This window comes from Equus caballus, chromosome 20, assembly GCF_041296265.1.
Source record: "Equus caballus isolate H_3958 breed thoroughbred chromosome 20, TB-T2T, whole genome shotgun sequence".
NCBI lineage: Eukaryota > Metazoa > Chordata > Mammalia > Perissodactyla > Equidae > Equus > Equus caballus.
In genome coordinates this window covers 5,275,720-5,294,850 of record NC_091703.1, presented here as the reverse complement: position 1 = coordinate 5,294,850, position 19,131 = coordinate 5,275,720, and the positions used below count along the sequence as shown (strand labels likewise).

At 50.8% G+C, this 19,131-nt stretch overlaps 1 protein-coding gene across 5 annotated transcripts in view; it reads left to right on the top strand.

Moving 5' to 3' along the window:
* SLC22A23 (solute carrier family 22 member 23) overlaps nt 1–19,131 on the top strand; it is a 158,238-nt gene that overhangs the window by 129,326 nt on the left and 9,781 nt on the right. For 3 of the 5 annotated variants that reach the window (XR_011429447.1, XM_023624370.2, XM_023624371.2), the window contains 5 exons: nt 8,673–8,800; nt 9,748–9,850; nt 12,447–12,679; nt 14,411–14,443; nt 15,674–15,797. Coding sequence is in view for 4 of the 5 variants with exons in the window: in XM_023624370.2 (XP_023480138.1) it covers nt 8,673–8,800; nt 9,748–9,850; nt 12,447–12,679; nt 14,411–14,443; nt 15,674–15,797 (621 nt within the window). In the remaining variant the exon portion in view is untranslated. Of the gene's footprint in view, nt 1–8,672; nt 8,801–9,747; nt 9,851–12,446; nt 12,680–14,410; nt 14,444–14,571; nt 14,596–15,673; nt 15,798–19,131 lie in introns of all 5 variants that reach the window. The other 2 variants (XM_070244052.1, XM_070244053.1) reach the window with 1 other exon arrangement.

Below are 19,131 nucleotides of genomic sequence, written 5' to 3'. Positions count from 1 at the left end.
CCAGCCTGAGGAAGCTGGGGATTGCTTAAGGCCAGCTTGAGGATGGCTGAGCCTTGAAACCAGGCAGACGGCAGGGAGCCAGTGTGTGCGCGTGTGTTTTGTGGGAGTGGTGGGGTTGAGCTGTTGGCAGCTGGCAGAAATCAAGTAGATGGCCCTCTGGTGATACTTGTCTAGTGACAGCTGCTAAGTGGTTGCCCCCTGGCAGCTGGCAGAAGTTCACATGGATGGATAAAGAGAGTGAGGCCAAGCAACCCAGCCCTCCATCAGTTGGTGTTATAGGCTCTGTGACAAAGCCCACGTCCCGTGCAACAAGAAGTACGAGTCCAGGACAGGAGATCAGGACAGCCTTGCTTAGGTGTCAGGATTTGGGAACAAGTCGTGGCTGTTTCTGTTGGAGTTTGAGAGGTGAGTGTGGTAATGGCAAGAAACCACTTTCCAGAGCCAGGTGTGAGGTCAGGCGGGACTGGTAGGAGCCAGCCTGACGATGAGTCAGTGAGTTTGTGGCCTCTGTTGTTGTCCTGCCAGGAACAAGAGTGGAGTTGGTAGGTCAGGAGAAGCTGGCTCCCCAGGGAGGGGTTGACTGGGCACCCTAGACAGGCCACTAGTACAGAGGTACCAATGAAATTCCAGGGAGAAGCAGAAGCAGCACAAGCCCGCTGCTACTCCTGCCCACTTATCACCTCAAATTGTTTTTCAACATCACATTTTTTTTAATCATTTGTAAAAATACCAAATTAATTCCCCTACATCATTACATTTTGAATGCCCTGTGTGGCTTCTACTTTCTGCAGCCTGATAATTGCTTACATGGGTAGATTAGTTAAAGGAGCAGAGGGAGGAAGTGGAGAAGACTCACCAGCCACATTCAAGGCTACAGAATGTTCTTAGGTGAATTCCAAGTGTTCATCTGTTTACAATGTGGACTTAGGAACATTTTAAACATCCCGATTGTTAGACATTCAGAGTTGCTTAATCTTTATAAGGCTAGCTCCGAAAACAGTTTAGGGGCTGATTTCCCTCTGCGCAGCAGAAGCCCAGAGCAGCACTGGGATGTTCAGTGTCTCTTTCACCTTGCAGGAGGCAGCGGTTACCGTTGCCCCTTGAAACGAATCCAGACAGAGAATGTCAGAGCCAGGGCAGGGGATGGGCCTTGCTGTCATTTCACACCCTGCTACCCACTCTGTTCTACAGATGTAGGGAAACTGAGGCCCGGAGGGTAGGTGACTTGCCCAAGGTCACAACACTGGTGTATAAACTCAGGACTCCTGATATATTCCCTCCAAAATTTGTCTATAGTGGGAGAATTATGGAGCTTAGCTGTATATCATTTTGAAAAACAATAGAGACACAAAGTTCTGAGTTTATGTGGGATGGCCATTTAAATTATGAAAGAATTGCTTGTTTTGCAAAGAGATTTAAAAGTTCGTTTACCTTAGGAAGACTTTGGGGTTCAACCATCCTAAGAGCCAATTTTTATTTGATTTCATGATACTCATCCCTTCTCTCTAAACTATTAAATTTAGCTCAAATCACGAACTTGGATTTTGTTAAAAAGAGTCGATTCATATCCTTTTGCTATCCTCTGAACTGAACCTACTTACCTTTATCTTTTTTACACCACACAGAACTAAAGTTAAAAAAAATTCCAAGTGAAAGCTTTTCCACTGGAACCGACCTGTATTCTTTAAGAGCTTTGAATCAGAAACTTAAGATATTCTCCCAACTGATATTTCATTCAATTCTAGACTTTGATTTAATTTTTTTATGTCAAGAATCTTTTCAGAATTTTATAACCCTGTGATCCTTGGTGATACCCCAGTGTCAATGGCTGGAATCACCTCTTTAAATCAAAAGCACCCAGAGTACAGTCTACGACTTGTTTCACGTACGCATTCAGGGAAACTTCATCTCCACAAGGCCTCTCATGACCCTGCTCCTCCAGTCTGCCCCGAGTCCTTCGCGCTGCATCGGATGATGGATTGCATAGAAGCTCTTACCCTGTAAGGCGTTTGCTAACGTATGTGTTTTTCTCTGCTGGCTGGCTGATGGTGCTCAGGACATATTTGCTCCATGAATGATGGAAAGTTGCATCACAAACTTGAAGGCATTCCTGTCTACACATCACATATGACTTGAGGATAAAATTAATAAAGTATTAGTAGTTAATCTCATTTTCTTCCTATATTTTCTTTATGAGTAAATGTCCTAGTACGGTAATCTAAAGAGGATAGACATGCTTTTAGTCTAGAGAATTGCCAAGTTGGCATTTATCAGAGCAGGTGCTAAATGAATTAGCAAAAAGGCAGCCTAAATAGTATACTTGTCTGGGTCAGATTCTCCAGTTGGGTGGACGGAATACTTTGTTTTATTTTTAAATGTCAAGGGAAAAATACCAACTTTATAGTATTATGAAAGGATGAGAGTATTGAGTTTTCCTTGCTGATTCTACTGAGTGCCTCTTCAGGTTTCAGGGACTAAGATGCAGAAGGGATCCACAAGTGTACGTCAGGTGGGCTTGAGACACGGCCACATAGTAGAGAAAGCAGGAATGAAGACAACAATGGGAAAATGTATCAGAAGCGACACACTACTGTTAAGTTGTAAAGTATCGTGGTCTGAAAGCCTGTGGTGGATCAGGGGTCGATAGGGTGCCCCTTGTTTGAATTGCACACGGACCTGCAGCTTTGAGGAACAACATCTCGTGGTATCAATTAGGAAAGCACAGAAAACTGTTCTGTCTTGATATAGTAACATCATTTCCATGATACCATTGGGAAAATGGTTGCTTGCAAATAAATTCTGCGTGTAACTCTTTAATAGTCAGCACTTTATTGTAACCATTTGGTGGCATCTTTCTACAATATTTTTTTCCTGCTTCTTAAGCAATACTGTAAACATAGTGTGATATGGAGAAAATTACACTGGTCTAAGGGTATAAAGACCAAGTTCTGGGACTGACTCTTCCATAATGTTACCCCGGGACGGCATTGTAGGGGCTCAGCTCATCGGCTCTGTGCTGAGGGGCTGGGTTAAGTGCAAATCAGAGACCCCATCTGACTCTGAAGTTCCTTTTTGTAGCTCTGCCTTCTCTTGGCTTCCATTATGGCATCCTGCATGTCTGTGTTACAGTGTGTGGGCCTGTAAAAGGGCCCAAAATGTATGAAGTATTATACTTACCTGATTGAGGTTGGAACATCTGTGCTTTCCCATCTTGGGGGCTGTCCTGACTTCCCCAAGTCAGTGTGCCCACTCTCTGCCCCACACGGCCTTTCGCCATCCAATTCAGTTGTCTGAGTGAGAACCTCAGGGTTCTTCTCTGAGGAAACTCTCCGTTTTCAGTGGACTGCCTCTGTAATCTCCATGTTATTCAATGAGAGCCTGTTTCACTTAATTTCTGGTTCTTGGCTTTTTGTAGAATAATTGAGGCCACTGGCTAAGTGACTTACTTGTAGATCCATCCGGTGGTTTTATGTTCCAAGAACACCCTGGAGAATGGTGCTGCTCAGGGTACTGTGAGCTTGGACCCACCTTGCATTTGAGCCCACAGCTCACAGGTAGGAAGTTACTGTGGGTTTAGTCCAGGACCTCAGGATAGAGACCACTGTGCACAGCACTTAAGGGTGACAGTTTCTGGACCACCAAGTGGCCAATTTGTGCCAGTCTGGAAGGAAGGGAATTTTTGAGAGTAAAACTGTCATTTTTCACTGAAAATGGGGGCAGTGTAATATAGTGGAAGCATTGAGATAGATGGGTGTATAAGTGCCCGGATTGGAAGAACACGCACCCACTGGGGGAGGAGTTAGCCCATGGTGGGGAAGAGGGGGGCAGGGCAGGGGTGCTGGGGTTGGGGCAAAAGGTGAATGAGGACTTCTGTCTTCTCTGGAATATTTTAATTTTTAAGTAGAGGATGGATGTATCTGTGATTTCCTTGATTAAAAATTAATTTCATAGCCCAAGTCTTTGACTCCGGTTTGCTCGGCTGTAACTCACTGCTGATGGTAATCTGGCCTCTGACTGTTGCCAGGAGGAGGATGTCAGGGGAAGCAGGCAGAGCCCCGGTGGCCCAGGGAGGCACTGGGCAGACAGATACCGCACGCGCCATCTGCAGGCAGCAGCACACCGCCCCTCCGAAATGCTGAATGGTGTCAAGCTCCTGTCGCAGTCTTTGGCTGCTTGGCAGCAGATAGTCAATATTCCTGCAGTGCAGTGTCTGTGCGTTACTCGAGGAGTGATGCCAGAAGACTCGAGGGGCTCATATTAGGCCCATTAGGTCCAGTTCTGCCTCCAGCAAGTTCATGCTGGTTCAGGTTTCATTGCCAAGTGAGTTAAATGAAAAGGTTTTTGGATTTCAGAACCTTTTGGGTTCGGAATTGTGAATAAGGGATGCTGGACCTTCTAACCACCCTGACGTATGTTGGAGAAGGCCTCACGACCTATCTGTCATTTGCGTTGGGGCAGAAGGCCCGTCAGACCTGTGAGCATCAGCAGGAAGAGACAAGACTCCTGCCCCGCGGGGCTCTCCCTCTGCCCCTACGGTGCCCTTGCTTCCTGCAGGGCATAGGCTTTGAGCAGGACCAGTAGAGACTTTTAGTTTTGCCCACATCCTTCCTGCAGAAGCCCTGGGGCTCCTTGAAGCTCCCAGCTTAGAGCAATCCCAGCCTGAAAACCTCTCAGTCAGGCTTTCCGTGTTCAATCCAGCCCTGCTGCTTAAAAGCTGTGTAATCTGGGAAGTGTGCTAGAACTTTCTTTGCGTTGGTTCTCCTATCTGTAAAAGAGGGGTAATAATACTACCACCACATAATGAACTCTGGGCTCTGTCTGTGGCCTCGAAACCAGGGAAAAGGAGACTCTCCCTCTGAAGGGCAAGGGCTCCATGTGTCCTGGCAAGAGGCGAGTGCAGTCCTCACTGGGAGTAATGCCGAGACTGACGGGATTTCAGTAACAAAAATGTCGGCCTTTTATGCATAATGCAGGGCTTTACCTTGAAGAGAAAATGACATCAAATACAGGTCGCTCTGGGTTTTTGTGGAGCCGTGTCACTCACCTCGCGCTCAGGGATCACACTGTCCCGTGAGCGGCGGCTGCAGGCCTCCCCGAGCCGTCCGTGCTGGGAGGCTTCAGGATCAGTGCAGGAAGAGGCCCACAGCTTGCTGGGGACACGACACCAGTGTGTACTGCTGACACTCCCTTGTGTGTTGACTCGCCCTGAGCCTGCAGCCCTCGCCGCAGCGGGAACCCTGCCCCAGTGGAGGGGGAGGCCCCTGCGCCTCCTGCCCTCTGGGCCTTCTTCCCTGCACCGCATTCCTTCATCGTCTTGATTTTCAAAATCTGTTGCCTGCTGTGGAGTAAGTTCCATAAACATTTGACGTAAGTTATTTTAAAAGGACTCAGAACTTTCCCGTGTTGTGTACCACATGTTACACTTCAGAGACTGTCTGAAAAACAGCCTGTGCTGTCCGATTCGCCTGTTACCCGGCTTTCTGAGAGGCCTTTTAAAGGAATAGAGGCCAAGTCCATCTGAACCACCTGAACCTGTATCCTGTGGGGAAGGTGGCAGCCCGGCACCGGTGTTGGCAGCGAGGCCTGCACACGCGCCCCCACGGGACGGCACGCCTCGGCCCACCTGTGCCTGGGCGCACATGCAGGCCACAACCACAGAGAGCCAGTCAAGGGCCGTGGCAGGTGGCCTGCCACGTGGTGGGTTGTCATATGGGGCATCTTGAAACCAGGAACACTTCTCAGCTGGCCTGAGTCTGTCTGGCCAGCCTCCCCAGTGTTGCTTGTAGAAGCGCCAGATCAACACGGAGAGCCCTGCGGTCACCCACCGAGGGCCTGCTGCTCAGAACAGCCCGTGCGAGGAGGGCTCTACCCACATCAGAACCTAAAATCCACAGTCAGAGGAGCAGCCGACACACTTCTAGGAGCTCAACAACTTGATCAGACAGATTGGCAAAAGTACAACACAAAGAATAAGCCTGATTTAATAACTGTGTATGGAATCCTGCATGGAAAAATGGAACATGTACAAAGGTTGAGCAGATCCTGTGTCACAGAGCCAGTCCCAAGGAGTACCAATGAGCCCAGTAATGCAGACTGTGTTTTCTCATAATGATTTTTTTTTTTTGAGAAAGATTGGCCCTGAGCTAACATCTGTTGCCAATCCTCCTCTTTTTGCTTGAGGAAGATTGTCCTTGAGCTAACATCTATGCCAGTCTTCCTCCATTTTGTATGTGGATCGCTGCCACAGCATGGCTTGATGAGCGGTGTATAGGTCCATGCCCAGGATCCAAAGCTGTGAACCCTGGGCCGCTGAAATGCTGCGTGAGAACTTAACCACTACACCACCGGGCCAGCCCTCGCATAATGATTTAATAAAATTAAAAATTAATGAAGCAAGATTGCAACCCCATCTCAAAACGTGTATGTTTAGAAATGTTATGTGTGTCTATGTATATATCATAGGTAAGGAGAAATCCTGATAGAAATCACAAAATATTTAGAATCAAATCACAGCAAGAAGTATATATCAAAACTGGTGAAATGTAGCTAAAATGATACCTAGATGAAAATTTGAAGTCTGAAATGCATATATTAGAAAAGAAGTATTAAAGTTTACGATCTCTGTGTCCATCTTAAGAAATTAGAAAAAGATATGAAACCCAAATAGATCAAAAAGATGGAAATAATATAGATAAGACTATAGGGGTCAGTGAATGTGTTAGGTTATTTCATTATAAAGATAAGACCTGATAAAAATATGGCAAGATGATAATATCTATGTAATATTGATGTCTTATGTAATATTCTGAGTGTTTCTGTTTGCTTGAATTATACTATTCAAAATTAATTTGTAAAAAACTAGAGACCAGTAAAACAAACATTAACTTTGATTATTAAAAACAAAAGGGGGGGGAGGGGCCGGCTCCGTGGCCGAGTGGTTAAGTTCGTGCACTCTGCTTCAGCGGCCCAGGATTTTTGCTGGTTGGGATCCTGGGTGCAGACCTAGCCCTACTCATCAAGCCACACTGAAGTGGCATCCCACATAGCACAGCCAGAAGAACCTACAACTAGAATTATAACTGTGTACTGGAGGGCTTTGGGGAGAAGAAGAAGGAAAAAAAGGAAAGATTGGCAACAGATGTTAGCTCAAGCGCCAATCTTTAAAAAAAAAAAAAAAGTCAGTGCCTACAATTTGAAAGGTGTTTTAGTGGCTTTCCACTTGGGCTCCTGTATGAAAGGACGGGGGACTTTCTGCATCTGTCCTGAGCCTGGGCACGCCTCCTCGGGGCCGGCACACCGCCCTCCTGCACCTCCAGGCAGCTGGACGGGAGGGCGGCTTTCACCTCTTGGGGCGGTCTCCCCGGTCCTCCAGTGTGGATTAATACTCAGTTCAGACCATCCCAGCTGTACCACCAAATTCAGTAAGAACTTGCCCAGCTGTTTCTGCAAAATACAGTCACAGGCAAATAGAAACTTGATTTTTGTTCAAATAAGTAAGGGAGAGACAACAGATATTAGATATCATTAGTAATGTGACTTTGAAATAAAAATTTACCCCTAATAACTTTTTCCAGTTTCCTGGGTCTTTAATCAGAGACTCTCCTGAACTTGCAGGACACGTGTTGGGCAGTTACAATGTTGACTTCTCATCAGTGTCAGTCATGACTCCTCGATACTTTGTAACTGAAGTGAAATGCACTGATCACTGGAGCGCAGGGTTGACAAAGGCTACTGTGTGGTCTTTAACTCTGATTCCCAGTTTTTGCTTCTGGCAGTCAGGAGTGCCGCCTGTTTTATGCAGTTCTCAGGGAACACAGCCACACCCGTTCCTGTGTGTGTCTGTGCCTGCTTGTACACAAGACAGAGTTGAGTTATGGCAGAGAGCGTATGGCCCACAAAATATTGACTGTTTGGACTTTTACAGAAAGAGTGAGCTGACCCCTGCTCCAAACAGGCACGTTGTTCTCTTGGACTGACTTGTAAAGATTGTCATAAACGTGAACTTCAAAATGCATTGATAATAAAACACTGGTTTGGGGGACTTTTTTCTATTGGCAGTCCTCACAAGATTTCATCCTAAAAACAAACATACAGGGAATCTGTTGCCGATTAAACTTGAGAACTGCTGTATTACGGCATCGGCTCGGGGAGAAGGGGCGCAGAGGTGGCAGCCGGACGGAGGGAATTCTGTGGGTCAGCCCTTCAAAGCGAGTCTTCGAACGCCTAGAACCTGAGAACCATGCTCAGGTTGCGAGTACTGGGCACATTTGTATAACCTTAAAATCATTTTATTAATACTGGGTTTTTGTGACAAAATATAACAAGAGCACCCCTTCAATGAATTGCTTAAACATGCTGTAGAAATCCCTGGTTATTTTGAAAAGTATACACTGATTTTATGACACAGTTCGTAGGACGTTGTTCCTATCTGCCACAGTTCAAAAATCTCAATTTTTGGACTTTCTAGAAGGAGAGTGGACGCGTTCCAGTGCCGGCCGTCTTCTCCCTCCTGATTGGCTAATAAGAGCCCCGAGCGGTCATTGGCTGCACAGCACGCGGGTGGAATCTGAATGGACCGCCGGCAGAGCTCATGGCCGTGACGGGTGACTGGCCGTGCTTCTTGATGCCCGACGGGATGGGAGACATTCACCGATCCCTTTATGTCTTTCAAGGATATTCCCCGAGTCCCTCCGGTGGCTGATGGCTACCCAGCAGTTTGAGTCTGCCAAGAAGCTGATCCTGCACTTCACGCAGAAGAACTGCATGAGCCCGGAGAGTGACATCAAAGGTGTGATGCCTGGTGAGTGCACGTTCGCCTCAGCCCAGCGGCCCCACCGGGCCTGGGAGAGACTCCACCCATTCCTAGACCCGAGTACCACGGAAGGGCCCCTGATGCTTGGGTTGGTTTGTTTCACCAGCAGCTGCCTCAGCTAGCTGTTTGCTTTCCTGTGATGGCTGCCTGCACCTAGACAGGGAATGTTATTGAAGTGACATTCTCTCCACCTTCCAGGTGTTGGATTCTTTCCTGATCAAGTCTCTCGGGCTGTGGTGCCCCACGAGCCTGTCCAAACCCAGAAGTGAGGCCTGAGCCTAATCGGCACCTGATGGTCAGGGGAATATTTGGGAGGGCTAAAACCCGTGTGTGGCACACAGCCTTGCCTGCCTGCCAGGTCTGAATGCCGGCAGAGTCCTGGCTTGGGGTGGTGGGCGCTCACCACCTCTCTTTCCCCAAGTATGACTTTCAAAGAGCCGCCGTTGTCTATTTCCGTCATGACCTATTTGTTGGGCAGCTGCAGTGGAAAACTGAAGTATTTGTGTACAGTGGTTCAGATGCATAGAATTCATGTGACTCCGGAGCATGGCCACACGCTAGACTGGGCCTTCCAGGCTGGGGATCCACAAGTATCATCAGGACATTGTTAAAATCTAACTCATCCTTTAGCTCTGTGTTCAGGCAGAGTGGAATGCATCTACACAGACCGCTTATGCGCGTGTGCCCTGCCTGGCTCCCCAGAAGGACTGTGTGGTGGAGGGTCACACTGATGACGCCTCAGCTCCTGCAGGCCCCGTGGGGAAGCTTGAACTGCAGTTAGTCTCTGTGAACACGTTTTCTATTCTGAAAGCCAGACCCTATCCCCTGTCTTAAAGAGAGAAAGAAAGCTTCTCCCCTTTCGGTGACGCCTACATTCAGGAAACGGGGCTGCGAGGGTCTTGGACCCAGGAGCTCACGGGTCTCTTTCTCTGCAGAGCTGGAGAAGGAACTTTCCCGGAGGCCCAAGAAGGTCTGCATCGTGAAGGTGGTGGGGACCCGGAACCTGTGGAAGAACATCGTGGTCCTGTGTGTGAACTCGTGAGTCAGAGGGCCGTGTCCAGGGCGAGGGCAGGGAGGGGCCGGAACAGAGAGCAGCCAGAGGAGAGGCCAGCAGGGCCTCCGCCTCCCCCAGCTGGACTTTGAATCATGGTCATGCAGGGCCTGCCGGCCCGCCCCGCTCTCTGTTTGCTGAGGGGCCCTGGGTGGGTCTGATAAGCCCGCCAGAGCTTCCTGACTGGCTCTGAGTGCTAGGAGATATGGAGCCCTCCCAGCCAGTCCCCAGCCCGGCAGGCCGGTTATCCTACCCTGCGTGCTGTGCGGCCTAGGCGGGCCCTGAGCCAGTCCACACAGACATGCCTCCCGAAGACGGGACTGTCCTGGAGCAGAGCCACGTCTGTGGACATCCCGGAGCGGGTGGTCTCGCCGTGCACCATCCAATGAGCACACCTCCTTCCAAGTGCAGCAGAGGGGCGCCCACGTGCAATGTCCAGGTGCTATCACAGGTGATGGGACCTGAGACCAGTGGGGCCTGGCTGTGTCCTCAGCCCCCACTGCTTGGTGGCCTGGCTCCCTGCTTGGAGCTGGTGCTGGTAGCCCAGCCTGGTTAGAGGCCCAGACCCCAAGGCAGCTGTGGGTTGTGGCGGCCAGCCTGAAGGCCGGCGTGAAGCCCAGATGTGCTCTATGGGGCACGTCCACCTCGCTGGCCCGCTCCACAGGTTTTGGAGCTGGTATCCCCCATTGCTCAAAAGGCTTCCGGATAGCCCATCCTGGGCTCACTGTGCACCTAGGAGGTCTTTCCTGTCTTGACTCGGGGCTCAATAACCCTGCCCTTTCCTGACTGCTCAAGGGGGCCCTCATTCAGGGTCAGAGGTCATGTGGGTGGGGGTTGACTCTCATTCGGGTTAGAGATCATGGGGGAGGGGCCTTGCGCTCACTTGTGAAAGGTCCCAGGATGGTGTCAGGGTCTGGTCCTCCATCCCCATGACTCTTTCCATCGGAGCAGCTCCATTCAATCAGTTCTCAATCCTGGGCCCAGATTAAATCGGGGGAAGATACAGAAGGTTCTACTGCCAAAGCGATGGACGGGCACAGATGTAACCTGCACCCTTGTCCTGCAGACGAGGACACCCAGGCCTAGGCAAGGGGATGACCAGCTACAGCCACACAGTTGGTCAGGCCTAAGCCCTCAGGCCTCAGCCTCCTGGCCCAGAGTTGGCTCCGGGCACAGCCACCATGCTGCTGTCCAGACTCAGGCAGACGCTGGCGAGGCGAATGCAACCATTAAGAATGGAGTGACTTCTCCAACTTTTATTTTGGAAAAAAGCAAAATAGAAAGATGGGACAAAGATGAGATGGCCAGTTTCCATTTCAGTGATTCTCTGTTGGATCAGTCTCTCTGGCTTTGTCATCTTCAAATGACCTGTTGTGGTCAGAGGACTTCCTGTCCACCAGAACAAAAACGGGGAGGATTTCCGTGAGGCCTCAGTAGGCCAGGAAGAAGAAGGTTACCTGGGATCCAGGAGACTAGGGGAATCTCATTAATTGCTAGATCATAAATCGATGGCACAAGGAGCTAGGTCTCCTGCTGAGTATTTTCCAGGTGGAAGTGCATTTGTCTGGCACAAGACAGCTTCCTCCTGGCGGCGTGTTTGTTGCATTTGACCTTGATACCTCCTCAAGGTCTGAAGAAGGCACACACGGTGGCTGGGAGAGAGGGGAAGTTGTAGCTCTGGGATGGATGCTCAGTGCTGATGTAAGGAAGGGGCTCTCACAGCACACACGGCCACACCCAAAGGGCCTTCTGCACCCTGGGGAGAGCCCACGTGGAAGGTATCATCGCTGCTGCAGCCTATCCGGGGAGACACAGCCGCACATTTACTCCTGTTTCCCAGAGTGGACATCTGCTCACCGCAATGGGGACACACGTTTCCCACCAAGTTTATATGATCCTGTGAGCAGTAAAGGGGCTGACCCAGGGCAGTGGAAGGATACAGTGGTAAACTAGGAATTGGAACAAGTCTCCAAGACTAGATGTCTTCATTTGGCCTGACCTCCAATTGGCTTCTTCAGAGCACATTTGTCCAGTTGTGGCTGGAATGGGTTGAATAGGTAGTTCTCTAGATGGTTCCCCAAGTTTCCAGAACCCTGAGTGCTGAAGGAAGAGGCAGACTCAGAGAGGCAGTATGTCTTAGAAGTTGTCACTTGGCAGCCGAGGCACCGTGTGCAAACTCCTTACCCTCTCAAAGCCTGTTTGCCCACCTGCGCAGCGGCTTTGAGGGTAGCTCTCGCAGCACCGCCGCGGGGCTAGATGAGCTGAGCACGGGGAGCACTCTGCCTTCCAGGTTAGAGTCCCATGACAGACAGTGTCTGAACAGACAGTGCCACTCTTTTATGCTCACACTTTTCCACTGAAGTGACGGCAGAGCAGAGTGAACACGCTACCCCATGAAGGGGTGGTCGTCTCTGCATATCACTCTGTCGTACTTTCATTTATGGTGACAGTGTGCGCTCTGTTACATATGGAGTTGCTTCCCTGTTTCCTGGTCATGGACACAGTGGGCTCCCAGGGGAGGATGCAGTCCCTCGTGTCTTTGCGCACTCGCACATGGCCACTCTCGGTGTGTGTCTCCCGCAGGCTGACAGGCTACGGGATCCACCACTGCTTTGCACGCAGCATGATGGGCCACGAGGTGAAGGTGCCGCTCCTCGAGAACTTCTATGCCGACTACTACACCGTGGCCAGCATCGCCCTGGCATCCTGCCTGGCCATGTGCGTGGTGGTCAGGTTCCTGGGGCGCAGGGGAGGGCTGCTGCTCTTCATGATCCTCACCGCCCTGGCCTCGCTCCTGCAGCTCGGGCTCCTCAACCGTGAGTGGGGCTGGGGGAGTGGGACTGGGTAAGGGCCACTCCGAGTGGAGGGGAGCTGGCATACAACCGGAGGGTATTTGAAGGGGCTGGGTGAGACTTGAGAAAGTTTTCAGTGACCTGAGCTGTTATTCCAAAATCAACAGCTTGAGGAAACTGTTTTGGGAAGGACAAGCTTTAATTGGAAAGTCCACAGTGACTGCCTTGAGTGTGGGGGGCCTTTCCTCGTTGCCCCCAACCCCGGGGCTCCAGCTCAGAGCCTTCCTGGCTGCGCGGTGTGTGACTCCCTGGCATGTGAGGCCCTCGGAGTCCTGGTGGACGTGACTGTGCCGATGGCCAGACTATTTCTTTGTGATACACCACATGACGAAGAAGAGCAAAGGGCTTGTTTCTTTCCTGTGAATTAAGGGGAATGAATGTGTGGACACCCTTGCTGCTTTTCAGCAGACATTCCCCAGCTCAGCAGCTTGTCTTTGGACCAAAGAATTTTTCAATAAATGTTAAAAAATAATCTAAAGGAAAGCTAGGGAAGCCATGTGGCCCCCCAGCTGTGCCGGGCGAGCTCCGTCCAGCTCCTTGGGAATGGAAGCTGCCTTCGTGCGCAGGAAGAGCACCCAGGACCTCTCTGACCTGCCCGGCAAGGTGTGACGGAGGGGGGCAGCCGAGCCTCCTTCTCACCCCGGCACCGTCCTCCAGGGACAGGCGCCAACTCTGTGGGGAAACAGATGGCGCTGGTCCCCTCCTTCACGAGGAGAGCTGACCCAGCTGTCGGGACAGGGCTTGGTGACCATCCAGTTGTGCCATAGATCAGAGCTGCTGAGAAGACAGAAGGCCTTCTAGGATTTCAGGTTTGCGTGACGTCGTCCGAGCTGCGAGAGTCAGCATCCAGAACAGAGGGAAGACAAAGGAAAAACCCAAAACTTTCTCAGCCTTGTTGTGCAAACTGGGTTATAGAATAACTAGTTTCAAACTTAGGAGCAGTTTTTCTAACTTGGGCAAGTTCTCATGCATTCCAAGTCTCGCTGGGAGACTGGCCTTACCTTCAGCTGTGCCAGTAACGGAATGGATAAGTGGTGTCTGTCTCCCGCCATCCCGTCCCCCTGATGGGGGCAGCCCTAGCTACACTTCCGGGAGCCTTCTGCAAGCTCACATGGTTTGGGTGGATGCGCAGGGGAGCAGCAGCCCCCAGGAGTGCCACAGATGCCCTCTTTGTCCCTGAGCAGGAATGCCACAGGATTGCGTGCAGACACAGGAGCACGCAGAAATGCTGCCTGACGGGTCTGCCCCGCCGGACTTGATGCTCCCTTAAGCACAGACCAGCAAAGACTCTTGAATAATTTTGTGCACAGTGCTATTAGCCCTTTGGCTTGAGGTTGGAGATGTGCACTGGAGTCTCGTTGTGAAGAGTTTAGTTTTCTCCCCAGGCTCTGAGGGCAGAGGGCTTTAGTGCCCCCTTCCGAACAAAGGAGCTTTGTGTAGCCGAGTGCTGGTTGCCCTGCTCTAGACTCCAGCCCCCAAGTCTTGTTTGGTGGTCTCTCCAGCACTCTGGCTCCTGGGTGTCAGCCATGCTCCCCGAGTGGGCCTGGCAGGCTGGCAGCCCTGGAAGGGAGTCTGCTTAGAGATGAGTCACGTGAAGACACATCCAGCTGTGGCTGCAACCTAACGTGCTCTCTTTCTCTCCTCTTCCCGCTTGCTTCATCCCCGTCCGTGTCGGTGCCATTGTTCCTGGCCCAGTGATTGGAAAATACAGCCAGCATCCAGACTCAGGTGAGTCCCCAAATACTGTGCCATGCGCTTCATCATCTTTTTATTGCATCCAAGTGGGCGTTTTTATAAAGACTCACCAACCTGTGGTTTCCTTCTCCTCTTTCCCCTCTCTCCTCTTGCTCTCCAAGAGTTGCAGCTGAAGTTGGCCGTAGGTTGGACACTATAAGCATACATTTGTATTCTCTACTCCCTCCTGCCTCTAGAAAAAGCGACTCGTTTCCTGTTTGTGCCCAGCTTGCACGCATGCCCTCCCCTCTTCCCCTGGCACTGGCCGTCAGCACAGGCCCCGGGCCGGCGCCGAGGCGGCTTTGCCATTTTTGTCTCACGGACAGCGCCTGGGTGGGATCAGAGAGCCTTCGGAGCAGGGGAGCCTGGCTGACCGTGCCCGCCAGGGGAAGCTGCTGCCCCCTCGTGCACCGCGCAAGCTCACTGCTCTCGGCCCTGGGGATGGCAGAGCCGCTCCCTCCACCTCACCTCCGTGCTGCTGGTCACACGTGCCTGGCCTGACCCCAGCCCGTGCTGCCAGGGCCTCCGCAGTGAGGGCCCTGAGTTCACATGCAGCCTGGCACGTAGCTGAGCTCTGCCCCAGTGTGTGAGCCCCACAGCATGCCAGTGCTCCGTGCTAGACACCACCGTGGTGCGAGGTCAGACTCCGGTGCTGTTTGCAAGATGCTTGGATTGGTTGAGCACTTTCCCTCCAGGCCTGTAAATTCTTCTGTTGGGTTGAGTTTTTGTTGCCTTAAATCAAGCCTAACGTACCCTGGCCCGCGTATTGGACTGGCCAGACCCAAGGCCAGAATGGCCAGGGCGCTCTGCGCTGCAGGGACCTCCTTCTCTGGCGCCAACATGGAAGGCTGGAACAGAGGGACATTGCTATAGCACTGGGGAGACCACCAGCCTCCCTTCCTGCCAGGCTGGCTCTGGGCCAAAGGAGTTCTGGCAGAGTCAATGCACGCTCCAGCATTCTAGACACACAAGGGACTCGCAGGGACCCCGACAAAGTCTTCTGCCAAGAGGGCTCTGACCTCCTCCACCTGGAGGCACTCCCCCGCCTCTGAGGGAACTGAGCACCCTGGTCTGCACCTCCAAGTGGGGAGTGGGGAAGAGGACAGCCCCTTCGTGGGGTCCCTGCCTCCCTCCTCCCCTCTCCCTCTGCTCTCCCGCCCCGGCCTTAGGCTTCCTTTTCTCTTCCTCCTGCACCCCTCACCGTCCCCTCTGGTTCTCCTTCAGGTATGAGTGACAGTGTCAAGGACAAGTTCTCCATCGCGTTCTCCATCGTGGGCATGTTCGCCTCCCATGCCGTGGGAAGCCTCAGCGTGTTCTTCTGCGCGGAGATCACCCCCACAGTAATAAGGTACGTAGGGGGGCCCCGCAGCTCGGCCCTTAGCAGGACTCAGGAAGGGCATCCTGTTAGCAAGGCTCCTGTGAAGTAACAGCACCCACTCTGTCCTGCCCTGGCACCCGGACGAGGGTGCGGCAGGCGAGCTGGCCAGGTTGCTTCGGATGGGGACCTTCGCCCTGACGCACAGGCAGCCGAGAGTCAGGTGAGAGAACCTGGCCCTGAGCCCCGTCCAGGCCACAGCCAGGGCACAGACAGGGGACGTTGTAGGGTCTGGGAAAAGTGGCAGTGACAGGAAAAGGGGAGAAATCAGTAGATCACTTAGCTTGGTCCCACACTTCAACTAAAATCCAAGCTGTCAACTCTTCTAAGAAGAGACCTCAATAAAAATCGATTCCAGAATAATCAGTGAAGCAGAAAGGGCCTTATTTTTTTACTGGCCTGAGAAGTTGATGTCTCTAGTCCCAGGGAAGACCTCATGGGGAGAAAGCCCAGCAAATGATATCGTTGATTTATTTAACAACTATTGATGGAGAACCCACTAAGTGCCAGAGCAATGAGCAGGACAGCAGAGACCCGCGCTCTGTGACCCCGGAGTCTGCGATCGAGTCTCGCTTTCCTGGGAGGCGGGGTTCACGTGCGCTCAGCCGCATCTGTCTGAGTTCGTGAAGAGGCATGATCCTCTCTGGTGCTACCCCTGGGTAGTGGTGCAGGGGCGCACACCCCACTTGATGTTCTTGACATGACAGCATAAGAGGGCATCCTTACCTGCAGAGTCATTTTGTTTTCCTGGTGATTACTTTTTGTAACTTATGGAGGAGCTCATCTTGATTTATATCACACTGATCTTTGTATGGGAACATCATTAGCATTTCTAACACACTTGCTGTTTTGAATTATAAAGTATGAGTATGGGCAGTTATTCAGCTGTGAGATAAAACCCAGACGCCAGCATGCCCACACCTTCCACCCTAACTCGCCCACATGGGAAAACAAGTGGAGGTCAGTGCAGTTCACCGTAGGATTTGTGCAGACTCGTTATTTTTGCCCCTCGGGTGCTGGAAGGACCTAGGAGGAGGCAGGTAGGTTTATGGACTTCCTTCCCGCATTTCCAGTAGTCATGCTGACAGTGGAATTTTCACATGACCTCATTGTGATTCATTCTCCTGGACTTTTACAATACATGCCAAACCTGAAGACTACTAGGTACCTGTGGAATAAAATGCCAAGGAATTGCATATTTAAGAAAAAAACAATTAAATGGCAAGTAATTCATCCTCTTCCAGCCCTCTGTGGAAGCCCAAGTGAAGAGAGGAGGCTGAAACTTATTTCATGCTAGAAGTTGCAAAATGCTGTAGGCAGAGAGCAACTCCTTCTTGTGTCTTGTCTTCACCTGGTTAAACTTCCTTCCTTTGCAAAAGAACACAGCGAAGAGGATTCTTTCAATTGAGCAGAGAGCAGAAGTCAGGTAGAGCTTCCGGCCTCCGCAGGTGTTGTGTGTTAAAGTATGTTTCTCTGGGGGTGGCCACCCGTAACCTGGTAGTGGGTGGACCTCATTAATCCTTGTTAGATTGTGCTTAACAAGCTAGGCTGGAGGAAACACAGTATTCTCTTCCTGTTTGATGCAAACCTGGCAAGAACATTTGGGAATAGATATTCAACAACTAAACTCTCAGATTCCGCTTGCCCAGATGACAAAATAGAAAAAGATTTGGCCCTTGGTGATGTTTCTGTACTTGCCGAGGATGAAAGGATGTTGAGTCCAGAGGGGTCTCCTGGCCAGGATGGAAGAGTTTCTGGGGTCCTGAGGACACCTTCTCACCCTTTCCTTCAGAAGGCCTCTCTTCCTGCATCGACACTCAGGGAAGTTCCCACAGAGCCCGGAAACGGACTTCCCGACCCTCCCCCACTTCACACACACAAATCCAAGATAAGCAGGATGGGTGGCTTGAGGTCTGTGAACTTCATTTTTCTTAATACAAAACTAGCCTTTTTCTACGATACTATATTAAAAACACGCCTCTGAACAAGAACAGTAGCAAAAGTTAAGATGCCAGGATGAACTAACTAGAAGCAAATAGAAAGATAAGAACTTTTTTGCACAAAGACTTGCAGAATGAGTGTCTTGGACATTGTCTAAGAATGACAGTGACTCCCTAGGTACTAATGAATTAATACTGTTCCGTGAGATTCCGTCCAGACTTTACATTGCAGAGAAGGGCTTCTTTCCCACTGAGGCCCAGGCCAGATGCCTTCTCAGCGGATGCAACAGGTTCTTCTTAGATTCGCTTCTAAGGCTTCAGCAGTTGGGAGCCTTTGCAGGCAGATTGGGAAGGACCCTCTCCCCTTTGGCTATGCAGAACTGGCCGGGAGTCCTGGTTGATCTAGAAGCAATTGGTGGCTTTCTTGAGGAGGATCATTTTTCTCTACCCAGTGTCCATCAGGAAGCTGCAACTGGGAGCCCTGAGGGCTTCTCTGCCTTTCTTCCTCACGAAGCGGTCGGCGTCAGAAAGGGCAGGCTCTGCTCATAACAAGCCTGCTGCATTTTCCCACAGTTCTCGCAGGTGTCCTCAGAGCCCTGGGTCTTGGCTGTTAGTCCCCTATTCTCTGTCTGAGCTCATCCTGCTCCCTCCAGGTATTTCCTGGTCTTCTCCCCATCAGGCAGTCCCACCCCTTTCTTCTAGAAACTTCTTTCTTGGAACTTGCCTTCTCTGAGACCTTCCTTCTGACTAACTCCTACCTGTTCCCACCTCAGGACTAGAACCCTGGCCCTAATGTCCTCCGCTCTAAAATCACCTCAAGAACAGGCACCAAGGTCAAAGATGCCTTGTGTGTAATGTGGCATATGGAGTCTGTTTAGCTTCTTTTAAAATTTGTGTCTTAAAAAAAAATATATATATATATATATATAAAATGTTTATAACAAATGCTCAGTGAGTGACCAAAAACCAAGTCGATGAGGCACAAGCTAAAAGTCAAACAGCAGGATGAGGGACAACCCAAGGGCAGAGGATGTGGCCTAGAGCCCGAGATCCGGGTCTTTAGCAGGGAGGAAAGAGCCAGAGGGAGCTGTGTGTGATCCCAGAGGCCATATCCCTGTGTGGCCTTGGGCGCGTCCGCTAGCCCGTCTTCATCTTCGTCTCTTTGCCGTGACTGCCTGGTTACGTGGTGGTGACGATGGAGGGAGAGTGTACGTCAAGGGTCTGACCGCAGTAAATGACAATTGATATATTAATTATTCCTACCTGAATGTTTTTGGCAGTTATATTTACTTCTGTAAAAATTGTCACAAATATTTATTGATCCTTGACTTCACAGAAGTGTTAGTAAAGACAAAAATTAAGCAATA